The 19,002-nt window shown below is 36.2% G+C and overlaps 1 protein-coding gene and 1 pseudogene across 1 annotated transcript; both read right to left on the bottom strand.

Annotated features, from left to right (window-relative positions):
* Positions 1-406: 406 nt before the first annotated feature.
* LOC116715668 (aquaporin-10-like) lies at positions 407-6,369 on the bottom strand. Its single transcript, XM_032556269.1, has 6 exons — positions 6,176-6,369; positions 4,855-4,981; positions 4,414-4,551; positions 3,318-3,436; positions 3,019-3,236; positions 407-2,723 (listed from the first exon to the last, which is right to left on the bottom strand). The coding sequence occupies exons 1-6, from the start codon at positions 6,248-6,250 to the stop codon at positions 2,507-2,509; spliced, it is 894 nt and encodes a 297-aa protein (XP_032412160.1). The 5' UTR covers positions 6,251-6,369; the 3' UTR covers positions 407-2,506.
* Positions 6,370-7,861: 1,492 nt separating this feature from the next.
* On the bottom strand, positions 7,862-18,910 carry LOC116717701 (aquaporin-10-like; annotated as a pseudogene).
* Positions 18,911-19,002: the final 92 nt, after the last annotated feature.

Here is a 19,002-nt window from a genome sequence, read left to right as displayed (position 1 = left end):
ATTTTTAAAATTATATTCTATTACTGTGCCAATTAATAAATAAGTAAAAATAAATGGGTTTCATCTGTTTTTATTTTGATAACTTCCCTGTTGTTTTATTTATTTTCTTGAATCTTGACATACAAGTTTGTTCCTTTGTGTTAGTTTATTTAATTGTCAGTTTTGTTCTTCGTGCTTTTGAATGTTGTTCTTTTTGATTAGTCTTATTTTTTCCCCCTCTTATGTCTAATGATTGCTTTTTTTAAAGTAGAGCATTACAGCCTTGCAGATTAGTAAATATACTTCCTCACTTTTTACAACTACTTTAATATCTTTAAAGTACGCCTACTGCTCACTGAGGCATTTCATAGAAAGTAAACAGTTTGTTGATACAATGAATCAATAGCATAATGAACAACAACATTGATGTAAAAAACACTATTTCTTTAATGAATACCCATCTCCTCTGCCTCCTCCTCTGCTGGTTGTGTTCAGGAAGCGTAAAATTCCCAGTGTAAGCAGCGCTGCTACTTTAAAGTGCAGCTGCTTTCTTCATTCTAGAACCACATTCTAGATAACAGTTTACAACATGTACAATTTTCACAGTCTAATAACATGATGCCGTTTGTTTAAAGCAATGCACTACAGATACAAGTTTCCTACAATAAAAGATACCACTGCAATAACAAACTGCAAATGTTCTCTTTAATATGTAGTACACAAACACACATTGGATCAAACTTTTCACCCACAAGAGCTCTCCTCTTACGGATCACTTCAAATTGCTTTGCTGTACTTTAGGTCGAGTCAAACCAAGTCTTACTAAAGTGCCCTGAGGTCTTAAAACACGAGGAGTAACTTTTAAAGTGTTTTGTCTAAATGTTCGTGTAAAAAGTATATTTTTTCTTATATCATTAGGCAAGCTATCCTATTATTCATGGATGGTTGCCTGCAAATATCAGTGAATACCTGAAACTCTCTCAGAAAACACATACAACTGATTATTTGAACAGTTCAAACAGGAAATTTACCTTAATATGCATTAATATGCACCGTGGAAACCACAGAACTACCACAGAAGTTAACTTCAACAAACTTCCTTATTTCTGCTCTTGAGGCTATAACCAATCACTGCCAAGAAAATGAATAACACTCTTGGATTGACTAATTTAAGAATTAAATTAGCGTTATATGGCGTTATACCCCACGTGGTACCCCACGCCGTTTTATATGGGCTATTAGGTCCCAGTTCGACCGGTGACAGAGATTGGTCCAGAATGCAGGCAGTAAGTTGGATTTGTTTCCAGTGAGAGTTGGAAACTCTGAAGCTCAGACTTTAGACTTTCTGCTCAGACTTTAGACTAATAGCCGTTTTATATGGGCTATTAGGTCCCAGTTCGACTGGTGCCAGATATCGGTCCAGAATGCAGGCAGTAAGTTGGATTTATTTCCAGTGAGAGTTGGAAACTCTGAAGCTCAGACTTTAGACTTTCTGCTCAGACTTTAGACTAATAGCCGTTTTATATGGGCTATTAGGTCCCAGTTCGACCGGTGCCCGAGATTGGTCCACAATGCAGGCAGTAAGTTGGATTTGTTTCCAGTGAGAGTTGGATCGCACCAAGTCTGAGCTTTGGACAGAAAGTCTAGGTGTAGCCAAAGTGTTGAGGGGATCCATTTGGTGGCCTTAGAATCGTGTATTTGCTTTTTGCAGATGATTTGGTTTTATTGGCTTCATCAGATTGTGATCTACGAGGCAGCCAGAATGAGACCAATGAGTCTCCAAATCTGAGACCATGCACAGTCTTGAGCCGGAAAAGAGCATGCAAAGTTTAAGTGGGGTTTTGTTCACAAATGAGGGAAAAACAGAATGAATGATAAGCTGATCGGTGCCGTTTCAGCAGCGACCCAACCCCGCATAAGTGGAAGACAATAGATTGTAAATATGTGGAACCTTGAAGGTGAATGTTGTGTTTTATTCAGTGGACTAATTGTATGTTTCCAATGGTTAGCTGTACAAACAGCCTCATTCCTGAGAAAGTTATTATGGCTATAGATTTATAAGTTCCATTATAAAAATAAATGCATAAATCTGTCTGAAAACTACAAGAGAAGTAAAAAAAGAAAAAAAAAGTTTTTCTGCCTATCTAACATAAGATGGTGTTCATTTTTCTCTACATCCTACCCTGCCTCCCCAGTTCTTTGTTGAGAGGCAGGATATAACCTGGACAGGTAACCTTCAATCATATCGCGACTCATTCTAGGAAACCATTTCACCGACTATATTAGGGAGGCAATGTGGGCACATGTTTTTGAAAAATTTAAATACACAGAGGTTTAATGTAGCAAACAACATGATTCTGCTAAAATGTTTCTGCAAATGTACAGTCATAAAAAGAAATAATCATAACTCTGTTAACAGAAGCATATATAAATACCTGAACATCCTCAATTTCCAACCAGCCAGTCAGATTTACCATTTTATGATCAAAAAGGCTTATTGCACTGTAATTTTGTTACTGATCAATGACTAAAAATATGTTGACTTTAAGTTGTCTCCTGTTCCCTGTGTGGTGGCAGGCTCTTTGATGCTGTTGCTGATGGTGGAGACTGTTGTCCTCTTGTTCTGAGGAAGAAGTTCTGGAGTGGGCAGCTGCCATTCGATGAAGACCAAGTAAAGGCAAGAACCTAAAGGTCCTCCAATAAGAGGAGCCACTAGTGGGACCCAGAACCAGTAATTGTAACACCTGAGGAGAAATCACAATTAAAAACCTGAGGAAGGAGCTTCAGGATTATAGTTTCTGTTTGTGAAAAACATAACAACTTGTGAATGTTGCTTTGTAAATTTGCAGGGTCCTTAAATTCATTTGAGGAACTTTGACTGGAAGAAACAGAAGTTTGATTATCTGTTCTCTGAAAAGGTGCCAGAAAGACACAATTTTCTGAGAAACAGAAAATAATGTCTGTTTATTTCAAATGTATAAATTTGTACTTTTCTCTCTAGTGTGAAATTACATAAGCAAAACAAGATAAGGTTCTTACGTAAAGACTTCGGTTCCCCAGCCTGCAGTCAGAGTGAAAAGGCGTGGCCCCAGGTCACGAGCGGGATTTATTGCAGCTCCGCAGTTAGCGGACATGGACATGGAGATCCCGAGGACAATTGTTGCAACTATTGGAGGAATCAGATCAGAAGGAGCGGGGGTGTTCCTCTTTTCCTCCAAAGACAGGATGCATAACATCAGCATCCCAGTCCCCACTACCTGAACAGGAACATTTAAACATTTTGCTGTAGGTTAGTGAGAAATTAACAAAGCAATGGCTTGATTCTGATAAACTCGTACTTGATCAAGGAAACTCCTCCCTAACGTGAGGTACTGGGAAGGATACGTTGCAAATATAGATGCTGTTTCATTTGGGCCATAGACAGTCAAAACGCCTTCACCAAACTCCATTATAGCATCTGCAACAGAAACATTTTTTGATATCTGGGAAAAAAAATTAACTGCAAACATTGTCTCAATAAAAATATTTTCTGATTTGAATGCAAACAAACCAATTCTGACATTTCAGAATTGCCTTATGTAAAGTATCTCAAGTTACTCCATAAAGTAGGAGATTGCAAAAATGTTGGTGTATTGAAAACCTCTGCCAATATTTTTCACTTTCTAATGTGTATCTTGAAATTTCTTTCATTTGTCTAATTTAGCATTTAGGCTAATTTAGGTTTGTGCCAATCTCTTATCACCATGAAGGGCAATGGGAGAACAATTTTCTCTAAGGCAATCTGCATTTAAAGATATTGAAATGAAATGAGAAGCAATAGACTCCTGAACAAAGCACGTCCACAACATTGTGAGATGTAGGATTTCATGTCGGCTGACATTGTTGTAGTATACTTTGTAGACCTTTAAAATCACTGTTGCAGACAGATTTGGGCTGGTACAACTATTGGGCTGCACTTCAGGACGTTGGAGTGGCGTCAAAGCAGAATCTGGCCCAGTTAAACCTGTTCAGGGTTGTTGGTTCTGAGCTTGATTACAATGGACACAATCTCCCAGGCAGTGGCAGGTACCGCACATCAGATGGAGAAAGAATGAGTTCAGACTCTTTCTTTAGAGATCACTGAGTTTAGATGAGCCCACTTAGACATTAGAGTAACCACAATGAAATCCAAAGTTGATTGAGCCTCTGGAAAATTTTTAAATTCAAGATTTTGTTTGGTCAATCTGTTTTTTAGAATTTTTATGACAGTTTCTGTGTCTCTATTTCAACCATCTACTTCAAGAATCTATCATTTAACTATGTCAGTTACTGAATTTAGAGAATTTTCTTGAAGGACTATTTTGGTTCAGTACTGGTTTGTTGGCATTGATATTGCTTGTAATAAATCAGTTCAGGTGTGTATGAAGACATTCCAGTGATTATAGAAAGACCAACCGTAGTAAACCACGTAGACCAGCGCTGATGCCACATATGCACCCAGCACTTGGGAGAGGCAGTACGGTACCAGCCTTCCCCACTTCACCTTCCTCAAGATACAGAAACTTAGAGTCACTGCGGGGTTCAGATGGGCTCCTGAGGGTGAAGTGTAGGAGAACAAAAAGTGAAAAAGAAATGTATGAGAATCTGATGGTTTATTAGATGATCTACACAAGATAAATAAGTTAATCAAAAGAAAGCTCTTAAAAACTTAATGACTCTTTTTTAAAGATCTTCAGTGATACATTTGAGGAGTAAAAGCAAGAAATTTCTTCCTGTTATCAGGTGATGAACTTGAATTTCCACTGTGCAGCTGGTTATAGAAGTGATATTTTAATAACTTTACACATCAGCCAATTTAAATAGTGATGGCACATGTTAGTTTGTGATATATTTTACCTGAGATCCCCTTGGTCAGGTACATTGCTGACATCACCCCCACAGAGAAGGACATGTTGATCGACAGATACTGGCCTTTGGTCTCTCGGCTGGATTTTACCTGCGCTGCTGCAGAGCAACCAAATAGCTGTATGGTACACAGAGAGAGGAGCTGAAAATGGTTGGAGGCAAAGTTATGTTTCAAAGCCCAGGTTAGGAATTAATATGAGGGGAAAACGTGATTTCAATACTGCTGTGCAGCTGAGATACGTGAAATGGTTGCCTTTTACACAACATTAGGCCACCCTTAATTTAAAAAGCTGCAATAATATATTGTTTCTGACCACCATGAAGCATAAATATGTGAAGACAGATTAATGCTACAGTGAGTTTAACTTGAGCACTGAGTTTTTAAAAAAAAATTATCCAAAATACTCCAGATTGGTCTGGTGTGAAACAGTACTTTGCACACTGCTAACCACAGTTGTGATGATGTGGTTCTGTGGCTTCCCCAGAAGCTCCGACGTCTTGTAAAAGTGAGTGGCATTATGATCTTTAAAAGACCAAGAAATATTAATAAAGATCATGGCCCATATTCTCAAAACATCCTAAGACTAAAAGTAGCGCATAGTGACATCGTTTTAGGAAACATCTTGAAATATCTGTAATTCTAAGATTTTTCTGTAGAGAATATAAAAGTAAAATAAAAGTTATTCACAAAGTTACCCTTTAAGAGCTCCTAAAGAGACAAAATGCTAAGAGTAACGAGGAGTTGTTTTTTTTTCATGAACCTAAGAATGACTTAAGCAGAGAAGACAGGAGAAATATTCGCCGTAAAATCACTCCAATTCTGCCCCGTTTCCTTTTCCTTCCTGTACCTCCAGATTTTAAAACAATTGTTTTGCCAGATCAAATAAGTTTGTAAAAGCAGGCAATCATGGTGAACTGCTGACAGCTGTTAATATCACATTAATATCAAATATATGATGTAATAAAATGACAGACAACATGTTGATGCCGTGTGGCAATTAATTCAATTTTACATAGTTTTTTCATCATGATACACTTTTCTTAATCCAGGCTACATATATGATTGGTTAATTTCTATTAATTGCTCACTAGTCATATATATATATGTTTTTTTACGTCTCATTTTGTTTTGTGTATCAACTCAACCATTCCCTTGAAGATGGCATCACACCTACCTACAGCAAATGCTGCAATTATTGAAAGCTGTTTATGAATTAGTTACCAATTATTCTCTAGGATAAAAGCAAATGAAAGCAGCTGAATAGTTATTTAAAGATTTAAGAAATATTAATACATCTCCAGTGTTACTCACCAGCAAGACTAATGTTCCCAGGAACTCAGCCATACATTCTCGGACCAAGGCACTCCTCAGCATAGGCAGCTTCATCGTGACTTGACTGTCCTGAATCGCTTGTCTCCACCTGAGAATCAGAGGATGTGCGGACTGTATCACTCGTCTCTCCTGGTTTGCCTTAAAGCCCCACTGAGTTGGATAAACACCAAGGGCTATAACTTAGTTATTAACCGCGGAGGACTCGCTGTCACAGATAATGTGATTTACTGCTTCTGTTGGAGGTTGCTCATTTGAACAGAGTCCATAAATTTTCAGATAATAGAACGGACCTCAAAGAGGCTGTTTAAGCCACATGGTGTTTGTCTTGGAAAATAAAACTTTTGCTTATTTACTGGGAATAAGCAAAAGTGATAATGAATGAACTGATAATGAAGGTTTCTGAGCAAGTGTTATGGAACAGATAACGGAGTTTTCAGTGAAGATGATTTTTCTTCTCTTTCCAACCAAAAGAGAAGAAATATATATTTTATACTCCATTAATATATAAAAAATACTCCATTAATGTATAATGGAGTATATTTTTTTATTTGAACCAGGTTTGATCTAGGGACAGATGTACCAATTAACCAGAAATGGGAGAAACTTAGAGAAACTCCCTACAGGAGAGAGATGGGTGGAAGGCACTGTGTACGTGACTGATAAGATATAAAACCAGAATAACAGTTTCACTTCTTCTTTCTTCTTTTTTCTTGCTTTTCCTCAGACGCTGATATTTACTCTGATTTTCTAAATAAAATATCTAAAGACAAATGCACATTTCTCTGATTATCATTGTATCGCTCTTGTAAAAAAAAAAAAAAATCCTAAACATGTTTTACAACCTGTCAGCAAATTTCTTGATATTACAGAAGTGAGACAAAAAAATTAGTACACAGATTTTTTTCCCCTTACATCATTGAATGTGAGATAGAACTAGCAAATTTAATATATAATGGAGTATTTTCTATTTATTGACCATTTTCTTATTAGGCATAAACTGTGCATATAAACAGGTCAGAAACACAAACATTTTAATTTGATAACTTTTATTGACTCAGGGATGTACAATATCTAAAATTCATCTTTACTTTCTTTTAAAACATATGAATACATGAATGCTTTAAATTCAGATTTTCTAAGATTATTTTAGAGCAGGAAAATAATTTACATCAATATAGTTTACATGAATTTACATCAGTGAATGTAAATTCATGTAAGGGGGGCTGCACAGTGGCACAGTTGATGGCACTGTTGCCTTGCAGCAAGAAGGTCCTGGGTTCGATTCCCAGCCCAGGGTCTCTCCGGGTACTCCGGCTTCCTCCCACAGTCCAAAAACATGACTGTTCCTAGGTGTGAGTGTGTATGGTTGTGTGACAGACTGGCGACCTGTCCAGGGTGACCCCGCCTCTCGCCCGGAACGTTAGCTGGAGATTGGCACCAGCACCCCTCCCGACCCCACTAGGGACAAGGGTGTTAGAAAATGGATGGATGGATGTATGATAGAAACAATAACCACATAACTGTCTAGCTGAACTCTGAACTGCTCTAACACTGCTTAGTTGCTTATCTGTACAGTTTGTTCTTATCACTAGACTCTCATGATGTGGAAGACCTAAAGAGCAGCTGATTACATGCTTTTGAAATATTGATATTTTTGGCAAGCAATAAGGTAATACCAGGCAAACCTGCTCACTGTGTAAGCCCAAAGAGGGCTTTTCTGCACAATTGAAAACTGTTGGTTTCCAGCTAAATTACAAAGGATTTATGTCAAATTACATGTAAGGTTTCTACAATACATTGACCATGATCTGACTTCTTTTGTCACTATAACCTGCATTTTGTACAGACCATAAATTAGATTAACTGAAACATCAATCAACACAATTTCTTAAAAGAAAAAAAATCTTACACATCATACAAATAAGTGCATATTAATTGTTACACCATTCTTTGTCAGCATTGTCTCCACTATTGTTAAATTCATTAGTTCCAACAAAACATCCAAATGAAATCAGTTTTCAAAACTTGAAGTGACAATGTAAAAATTTAAATTGTGAAGAATATAGCATTCTTAATTCTTTGTATACATTTATTTAACCACAACTATCATACTTTGAATAAATCTTATGGACAAGGAAGAAAGATTATATGTGTCTTTACAAACCTGTCTTAACACAATATGCAATGGCATGTGTAATTACACAAATGCATGCAAAAAGGTCTATAAAAACCTTATTTGAACAAAAATCAACCTGTCAGTTGCACACATTCACAGCAACTTTAATCGTAATTTGAAAATTATATATCTTCAAGCAAGAAATGACTGGTTGTGCAAATATGATTGATTTCTCAGAGTTAAAACAAAGGAAAAACAAATGCAGCAATATAAACCTCTCAATGACCTTTAGAAAAAGTTGTACTTGTATAAAATATGCTTGTAGAAGATGAGTTCTAGTTTAGTCTCTCTCTATTTTAGACATACTAACATACAGTATGAACATCTGGGAAATGTTGGAGTGCCAATTTAAAAAAACGTTTGGGATTAACCTTTAAGATCTGCTTGCAGCTGCATATTCACATTCACATTCACATATTCAGAACTGAGGGAAAATGCAGTGCCTCTCTATCAGATAACCTGCTCCCTCTGTCGGCAACAAACGTGGTGCACCTAACACAAGAGGGAACCAAGTCCTGACTTTCTGCACACACAAAGAATGCAATATAATAAACACTCCGGGCTTAACCAGGAGATAAAAAGAAACTTGTTGGTTTATGCAACTGGTGCTCTGACATGTTGGAAGAAGAGGGGGGCAACTGGGAGCATGAAATTAATTAAAATGTCTTGTTATTCGTTAAAAAAATATGAATTTTGTCACATCTAAAGAAGCTTATGTGACATCTTCCAGGGAAGACTCTGTGACACAAGCTTGTATGAATCAACAAGATATTATTTCAAACAAGCCCACTATATATTTTTGCTTGAGGCAAGAAGAATCTAAGGATCGAATTGTAGAAACTATCTTCTTCTCAGATCTACTTGTAGCCTGCAGATAGCCTCCAATGTTTGGTTTTGTTACCAAACATTGGAGGCACATAAGCCCACTCTCTATGCAGAGCTCTGTGTGAAGGTCAAAATAAGGCTTGGAGATCTGTAGTTGTTGACTTTGCAGAAACTTTCAGCTTTTTACACCACAGCATCTGTTGACCCCACTCTATAATCTTAAGTGGCCAGCCACTTTGTGGCTGAGTTGCCATCTAACTCAACTGCTACCACTGATATTTTACTGTGGAATATGTAGTTGCAGAAAATTTAACAGCAGAACATATTGCACAGGTGGTCAACAAGAAATATTTTAGCATTTGTTGAGTTTAAAGTAACAGTGCAATCCCACATCACCATTTGTAATACTGGCTTTGTCACATAAGATCAGCCAGGGAACATAAACGTGGGGTGCTGCTGTTGGCATTGAGCTGAAACATGACATTGGTCTTGTTTCTTTTAAAATAATAATAATTAAAAAAAAGATTACGAGTAAATAGCACCAAGTGGCTGCAGTTTCAAAAATGGAGCCTTGTGGTAGTCCATAGAAGTAGAGTCACTGAAGCATTTAGTACTGAAGAGTCTCAGTACCAATAATCACCACTAAACAAATGTCCTGTGCTTCTCCTGACTGGTCGGTTTTCATGTTGGTTTGAGTTCTGGTTTTGCACTATGGTTTAAATGCAGTTTAGTTTTCTTGGTTTCTGTTTTCCTCAGTGGCCTCTGGCCCCAGCTCCATTTACAGCCACAACCCAACTGTAGGATAAAACTTGTTCAACTGTGTATAACTTTACAAATTGCAATCGGACTCCTCTGCACTTATATTGTCTAGTTTCCTCTTTCTATCCATTCTGTCTCTTTCTAGTCTGATTTTCTCAGCCGGTTTTGTTTTGTTTGACAGTAATTCTAAGAATTCAGTAATTTGTTCTAGTAATCTGTTTTCGCTTCAGATGGGATTACTTTGGTTTATGCTGGAGTGTATTTTACAGTTTTTTTGTAAAAGACAGCAGCTTTTTGTTAACATATTACAGTAATTTACTATTATTTGTTCAGATTAAGATGAATTTTTGATGCAACCGACGCATATTGAACTACAATTTTCAATTGTGGAGAAGTACAGAGTTAAACTGTTATGTTACCTCAGCAAATTTTCAGTAGTTTTGAAATAGGATTAACGCAGTTCATTGAGAACTCAGGAAATGATTGTGTTTTACCTGCAGAGCTAAATACTTAATCTTTATAAAATATCACCAACCAACTAGGATGAACAGTTAGTAGTTATATGCATTGGCATGAAGGCTTAAAGGTCTCTTACTAACATTTAGTAATTAAAACTTTGTTTACTTTGATTCCTCTCCTTTTTCCCACATAGAGACGGACAGCTTGATGCTCCCACTGAATAGATTTTAGGGTGACTCTCCTGCGGTTCATCAGGCAGCTGCCATTCGATGAAGATCAAATACAAAGAAGTGCCTGTAAGAGCCCCAATAATCGGAGCCACAATTGGTACCCAGAACCAGTAGTTGTAACACCTGAGGAGAAATAGTAAAATTACAAATATTCAAGATTTAAATGTTTGGCAGGTGGCAAGACATTATCAGTGTTGTAAACTAAGACAAATCTAAATGTTGATGGGACAAACATTTTATTGAAAGGCTAAAGACTGAATATTGCTGTATGGGATCTAAAAAGAATCACAATCATACTTTCTATAGATTTTCAAAGCATATTAGTCAATTTAAAATGGACTTTTCTGATATAACAAGACTTTTGAGACATGCTCTGAAAAATTAAATCGGCACTCCGATGTATTTATTTATTTTTCTTGACCTAAGAAAATTACTTTAACAATATCCATATGAAATGGATGTGTGGGCTCTCACTGGTGGAAAAGGGATAAATTGCAGTAATCATCTTCCTACATACCCTTTCCAGTCCAGGCAATAATCACTTTTTAATAATCACTTGTTAAACTGAACTACAAATAAAATGACAAGAGCAGCCGCTTCTCTTTGCAAGTGTTGTAAATAATGAGTCAGCAGTGAAAAGCCACACCTAAAAGCTTTTTGGAGATTTGCCCTGAAACTGAAGAGTCAACACACGCCGCCTTGAGCAGATAATATCTGCTGAGTCAGGTATTTGTGGAGCAAGGCTCTTAAAATCCTATTCACAGCTTGTGTTGTGGAACAAACAACAGATTCTTATCAGGTGTTGTGTAAAACTCATCTTTCATCTTTCTCATCTCTCATCTTTCAGATTGCAACTACAGAGCAAAGATTTCCTAGAAATGTGTTAAGATATTCAGTCATTCTTCAGTTGTCTGACTGCTGAATTAGAGGTGAATGAGCAACGCAGGACCGTGTTCTTACGTAAAGACTTCGGTTCCCCAGCCTGCAGTCAGCGTGAGGAGGCGTGGCCCCAGGTCTCGAGCGGGATTTAAAGCAGCGCCACAGTTAGCCGACATGGACATGATGATGCCGAGCACGATGCCTGCAACTATGGGAGCAATCAGATCAGGAGGAGCAGGGGTGTTCCTCTTTTCGGTCAAACTCAGGAGGCACAGCAGCAGCGTTCCAGTGCCCACCACCTGATCAAATTAAGATTTTAGAATCAATAAAAGTTTCAGTCAAAGGTTATCTACTAAAGAACAGTTTTCATCTTGATAAACACTGACTTGGTCCAGAAAGCCCTTTCCTAATGGGAGGTACTCAGATGGATAAGTGGCAAATATAGATGCTGTTTCATTTGGCCCATAGACGGTCAACACACCTCCACTAAACTCCATTATAGCATCTGCAGAAAAAAAAGAACAGGTTTAACAAGAGACAAAATGATTAGGTTTATGTCTTACTTTTCTGAATATTATTACAACCTCTGCGCTGAATGCCTTAGTATTAGTTTGAAAAACAAATTAAACATTCTTTATTATTTTAACAAACTTTTAATCTCTGCAGGTGTTTTATTTGATCCCTTAAGTCCTGTTTTAAATCCTGTAGCTCCAGTAACTATCAGATTATTTAAACATGATCCCTTCAGACTTACTCCAGTCTGCTGCAGACGTTCACAGCACAGAAAAAACATTGTGATCAAAAAAGCAGCTAGTCCAGAAAATCCTTGCTTTATTAAAATGGCAGCCCACTTTATTGCTGAGCAACTGTCCCACGGTTTTAACTAAAGCCTAAAACATGACAAGACTCCCCAAATTTAGGAGTTAGTTTTTTCTTCCTTTTCTATAAAGAGGTGAAGTTTGGGGTCGGCATATTTTAAACCAATTTCAAAATTGTGTCCTCGGTTTAGAAAGCAACACATTACTGTTATTGCTGCTCTTAACATTTTAAATAATATTACCCAGGCATTGTAAAAATACAGTGCTGTCATTTTTATTGATCTGGATAAGCAATGCCAAGCAATAAAACAATTTTAATATATTACCATGGAACCAACATTATGACTGATAATGTGGCCGATCAGATAATTTGTGGGTCACCATTTTTTAAATGTTTTCACGTGATAGAGAGGCAATTATGATCTGATTTGCCTTATTTTATGGTTTTACTGAAACATATTTTCACTCTTATACAATATTGCTAATGGTTTTTGTACATTAATCTACTGCTCATTCAGGATGGGCCCATTTTTTACTCATTTACTTGTAATCCACAATTAAGTTTATTTGTGGTGAGAAATGAGCTCATTTATTTATTTATTTAATTTAGTAAATTATTTCAAATTTATCAAATGTTCTGCATGTTTTCTATATTATTCTATTTTTATATAACTGATTGGTTTGGCTTTATCTTTATTTCTTCTGTGCTTAAAATAAAAAGCTGTCAACATATCTGACAGGTCCTGCAGGAACACATACAGTAATAGCAGAAAGACAAACCGTAGTAGAGCAAATAGACCAGTGCTGCTCCCACATACGCCCCAAAGATCTGTGACACACAATAGGGCAACAGCTGTCCCCACCGCAGCTTCCCCAAAATACAGAAACTCAGAGACACCGCGGGGTTCAGGTGGGCACCTGGGGAGAAATAAAGACATAGATACTTATAATGCAAAACCAAACTTCAAATGTCACTGATGCATTTTGAACAGAGGCTCAAATCAGTTAATGCACTAAAAGTCAATGTTCTTATCCTTCTGCTTATCAGCAATTAATCCTCACTTTCATTTTCTGTAATGAATTAACAACATGAGTTTACTCATTAAACACAGAGAACATTTCTGTGAATATTGTAGCTGGCCTTCAATTTTTACCTGAGATCCCCTTGGTGAGATAAGTGGCTGACATAACTCCCATGGCCCAAGACAGGTGGATCGACAGAGTTTGGCCTTTAGTCTCTCTGCTGGTTTTTACCTGCGCTGCTGCTGATAAGCCAAAGAGCTTCATAACACACACACACAAACACAAACATCTTAGGTTTAAATTAAAAGAAACTCTCCATTCACTGTGACGAATATGAAGGTTGTCATAGGTAGACGTACATTTTGCTGCAACATTCTTAGCAGCCATTTACTCATCTACAGGTATAAATTGATAAGAAAAAAGTAAATTCAGTTAAAATTGTTCTAGGCCAAAATGGTGTTAGAAATAGATATTTCTTGTAGGGATATATTTTTGTAAAACATTAGTATCTGCCCTCATAAATAGGATTCTGGAAGAAAAAACAACAAGAAAAAATGCTTGTAAACTTAATGGAAATAAGTTTACCATTAAACTTATTTTAATGTAAACTTAAATAAGTTTACATTAAAATGTAAACTTTTATGTTTACATGTTCCAAGGAGCATGTAATGTAATGTTGGAGCAGTATTCTTAGAAATACTGAAGCTGGTGTAGCTCCAGAGTGGTCTAATAAAATATTAATGACTTTGTTGTAAAAATATTACGTCCTTAAAGTTCCTGTAATAGTTATTGATCTAATACATTTGGCAACCAAGTGAAGGATATCACAAACAAGATAAGAAACACTATAAATCCAGTGATTACAGGTTGGAGATAAAATCGCCAAGGTTGGATCTGATAGAACAACAGTCCTAAATATTTTTTTAAAATCCCTTTAAAACCCAATATAAAAATAAGCATAAAAATCTGAATTCTAAACAACGAACTGCAGAATATTTATCTAAACATTTAAAGCCCTTCATATATCTAAATCTGGTGAATGCTCTATGCTTATGGAGCTTTTATAGTCACATAACTACTCAGTGGTTTTACATAAGAGCCACTTTAACCCAGTCACAGTCTAAATGCTCAAACATTCACTCACCATTATGTAGATCTCCCATCACATGCCGATGCTCTTGGCATGTGATGGGAGATCTACATAAAGAAACTGCATTTTATGTGGTATTTGAACTACCAACTAAAAGAAGCAATGCACTACTGCACATAAATATACCTCTGCAAACTATCACAATTGATGCAAATACACACCAAAGTCTTTTCATGACATGTTAAGGTCTTTGTCTGAGCTTCCTGTGCATTTAAAATATATTAAATTGCTTTAACTGGTATTTTAAACTAGTAATGATCTTAGTCCAACTTATTGTTTTCTGATTTGCTTTTACAGGCCCCTGAAAAGGTTTGGAAAAGGACGTCTGTTGATACCTAAACTAAGAATTAAAACCTATGGGGAGACACATGAAGACCTGAGGACAACTTAGACGGTCTAAAAAGCAAACTAAGGACACATCGATGTAGAGTTAGGCCTTTTTTAAACAGTGCTACATTTTCTCAATATCTCATTCTTTTAAGCCATTTCACATTTCTTTTTATTTAGTTTGGTTCCTGTCTGTTTGTAACTTTTATAAAGCACTGTAGCTAAACTCATCTGTATGAAATGTTCAGCTAGAATGCTGCTGACAATTTAGGGCTGGTGTAACAGTCATTACACCAGCCCTAAATTAACAAAACATCTATAATTTTTTGCCACAGGATATATTTCTAAATCTGATCATGTGTCTACAAGGCACGGAATGGTATTGAGTTTAACTAGATATAATAGTAACTTGTCAAGTATGAACCTTACACATCATTATGTGTAAGGTTATGTAGACTAGTTTTCTCAGTTGTCTTGTGACCAAAACTAAATCAGGAAGGAAGCATTCAGGAAGTAATTACTCCATAAAACCCTGAGATGTGCAGAAACTGTCGCCTACTTTAAATGAGGACTAAAAACATGACTGGTTACTCCAGTCATCCATAAAAATTAAAAGCCTATTTTATCAATTTTTGTGTATCTGTTTTAAATGAGCAATTTCCTTATTGTTTGTTTATATTCAATGCCCAAATTTTAATGTAATTCTTTAGAAAGTTCTTGTGTCTAGTCTTTTTATAAGAGGATTTTTAAATGTATTTTCCCAAATCCCCTGCAAAACAAATTAAGCTACCTTGTGAAAGTTTGGATTTTAACCTTTTCAAGTCCTGATTTTTTTTATTTTAAATCTTAGCTTGAAATCACTTTGACAAGGAAAAATCAATAAAATGCAACAGTTAAATGTTTCATAAATTCGTTTTGCAAAGCTGCAGGAAAATGATTGGCTTTTCTCATAAATTGTACAGTTTTGGTTGAAAACCAGACAAGTATGCTCTCATTGTTTTTAAGAAGTATTTCTAGGATGAATTAAAACTTTCGTGTAACTTACAAGCAAGACGAATGTTCCCAAGAACTCAGCCATGCATTGTCGGATCAGAGCGCTCCTCACTCTCAGCGAACGTGAATTGAGCATGGTTGGATTGGAGTCACTTGGATTGGAGCACTCTTCACCTTTACGTCTGACTAAATCTGCTCAGGAGTTTGATGTGATCTGTTTTAGTGAATACAGGGTCGTGTTGGGGATAAATGACTGCCTAACATGAGTGTCTAAAGATGCTCTCCCTCTGTGGCCTACGTCTCTTCAGGTTCACCCTGCAGCTCTGCAGAATCAGACAAACACAAGAGGATTTTCTGCTGCATATAACATGATGTGTTACATCTATTAGGGGTTGCTTACATGAAGACAGGCCATAAAAACATATAATCAGAGAGCTGTAAAAGAGTGAAATGAACCATTGGAGCATTTTTAAAACCTATCAAAGGTTTTCTTCAATTACACAGAACAAATAAGAATTAGTACCAATCAAATCAAGCAAAATTTCAAAACCTACTAAAGATTCAAGACAATGTGCAATCCCAAAGATACAGATGGAGTGCATCATACCAAAATAAATGTTTGCATTGTGCAAGTTACATAAGCACAGAGATTTATACTATGTCCTGACTGCACTCATTATAACTCATGGTGAAAGTTTTTAATCCTTGAAATTAATTAGTTTGCTGTGATAATAGTTTGCATGCAAACGGTTATTAAATGCAAACATAATATCTTTAGAACAACAAATATGTCTTCATGAAGTGAATTTGACTGCACTATTGGTTCAAGTTGACATGACAGTAATGTATTTGAATCTGCTCATATATGAAACAACTGCACTGACAAGATTTGATTCACGTATTTCTGTATACCTAGATATGAATGGAATTAATTTGTTCTACAAATTGCCAAGAGAGACACTTCTAGGATCTGGTTGTGATCTATTATCGTCTTGTGTGATATTAAGCTGCAGATGATAAAACACTTTCATCACAACAAACGTTGTCATCATGACCGCCTGCTGAACCCAGGACTGTTACATAACCCTAATAATTTACTTGCTTTATCAAAGTTTTATTGCTATTGATTTTCACCATCAGAGGTGCATTAAATGAGAACAAGCAACAGATAAGATAAACGATTCTGACGAATCAATTCGGTCCTGCTTTCTGCAAGGATGAAAATGTCTGATCATACGTTTCAGTAATTTTCATCTTAATTGCAATCTTTTATTTTTTTAACAGTTAATCCTTGGCATCATGTCTGCACAACATATTTTTATTTATTTAATTCAAATTTCATAAAATTAGGTTTGCAACGGTATTCCCATTGCATACCGTATGCTTCCCCCGGTCATATTTACCATAATCCGCTATTCTGCACATGATACTCTGATTTGTGTCTTTTTGACTTGATAACTTGTCATTATTACTTTCTTCCTAAGGAGAACTTATGCAAGTCTTGCATTTGAGTTTTGCATCATTGACAACTGATCTCCAGACCTATGCACAAGTAAAACCCACTTTTAGATTTTACTTTTAATAAATATCATCTAAATTAATTCCACACATTGGTTTATTTCAACAGTTATTTCCTGTCAAATTTCATGACTGATCTACTGGTAAAGAAAACACAATATTCAGTCAAATTAGAATAAAAAGGATTGTTAATACAAAATTGTCCGCTTTCTGAAAATGTTCTGTGAAGGTTCTGCTTTTAGTTACTTGTTTTGGGCTCCTTTTGCATGAATTACTGTTTTAATGAAGTTGACATGGAGGCGGTCCACCTGCTGTACCACAACTCTGCTTTCTTTAATTGCAGCCTACAGCCGATCTACATTGTTGAATTGGATGTGTCTCATCTTTCAAGTGGCTGTATCTCATAGCCGTAAGGATCTGGGTGAGGTCAGCATGCTGGCCAATCAGGCATAGTGACACTGTGGTCATTAAATCAGGTATTAATATGTGTCACATGTTTGACAATGTGATCAGGTACAAAGTCCCGTTGATAAATAGAGCATCTCCATAAAGCTCGTCACTAGGGAAGAATGAAGTGCTCTAAAATTTCCCGACTGGTGGCTGTGCTGATTTTGGACTTGACTTGATACAAGCATCTTCAACACCGAGGGTTTGTTTGATTTCATAACCAAATCCTTCATTATGCTTCTCCACAAAACTCTCCCTAAGCTGTTTGCTGTGTTCTTCATGCTGTTGTTTGTTCACCAATTCCTCCTAACAAACCTCTGTAACCTTCACTGAATAAATGAATTTCTACACAAATTAAAGTGAAAAGGGAAGCTCTCTTTTGGGCCACTTTATCGTATTGGATTCTATTTAGAAGGATCAGAGTAAAGAGGCATGAATATAAACACATCACACATTTTAAAGTTTTTTTTATGTAAATAAAAAAAGATTCCTTTAATTATCCAGGACTCTGTTGGTCAATTACATACAATTTCATTAAAACCAGCAAACTTTTTTGTATCTTATGTCACTTTGTATGTTTTACTGGATTTGATATTTTATGGTTTATCACAGTCATTGTCAGATACTGTTATCTTCTCTTTATTACAAAAGGAAGCCTGTGCAAATAGTCACGTCTACCTCTAAGGGTTTTACTTTAACAGAAAATAAAGCCGTTTCAAGTTCCCTTTTTTAAATAAATATGACCAGTATGAGGCCATGCCTCAGTTAATTCAGAACGTACATGAAGATTACATGCAGCGATGTTTTACAGCTTGTACTTTTTTAAAACTCCAGTTGAACTTAGTAATGCTGATATCTCTAGTATTTGTACGTTTAACGCAAAAATGTCCTTACCTTTAATTCTATCTCTGTCTTAACATTTCTCTGCCACGTTATCTTTACACAGTTCAAACAAAGACTGAGCCTCTGCCTTTCAAAGTTTTCGATCAATAAGTTGAACTATCTGATCTTAAAGGGACAGAAACTAAAACAGTGTTAAAGAGAAACAGACAAGAATACTGCAAAAATGTACAGTATAAAAATATAAAGTACTTTTTTAAAGCATCGTTTTCTCCCTTTAACAAATCCTCAAAAATTATTAAAAAGTCATTAGAAATATTTCATAAGCATTTTAAAATGATAATTGTGTTACAAACATTAAC

The sequence above is a fragment of the Xiphophorus hellerii genome, chromosome 3 (genome assembly GCF_003331165.1).
Source record: "Xiphophorus hellerii strain 12219 chromosome 3, Xiphophorus_hellerii-4.1, whole genome shotgun sequence".
In the NCBI taxonomy this organism is placed as follows: Eukaryota; Metazoa; Chordata; class Actinopteri; order Cyprinodontiformes; family Poeciliidae; genus Xiphophorus; species Xiphophorus hellerii.
Note: the sequence above shows the minus strand (reverse complement) of the source record. Positions and strands in the feature narration are given on the sequence as shown.

What these genes read in the sequence shown, in the direction of transcription:
- LOC116715668 (XM_032556269.1), bottom strand. Translation starts at nt 6,250, where the DNA reads ATGAAGCTGCCTATGCTGAGGAGTGCCTTGGTCCGAGAATGTATGGCT. An exon ending in GGTCTACGTGGTTTACTACG is followed by an intron (nt 3,437 to 4,413) that starts GTTGGTCTTTCT and finishes TTTCTGTTGCAG; the next exon opens with ATGCTATAATGGAGTTTGGT. An exon ending in GGAGGAGTTTCCTTGATCAA is followed by an intron (nt 3,237 to 3,317) that starts GTACGAGTTTAT and finishes GTTCCTGTTCAG; the next exon opens with GTAGTGGGGACTGGGATGCT.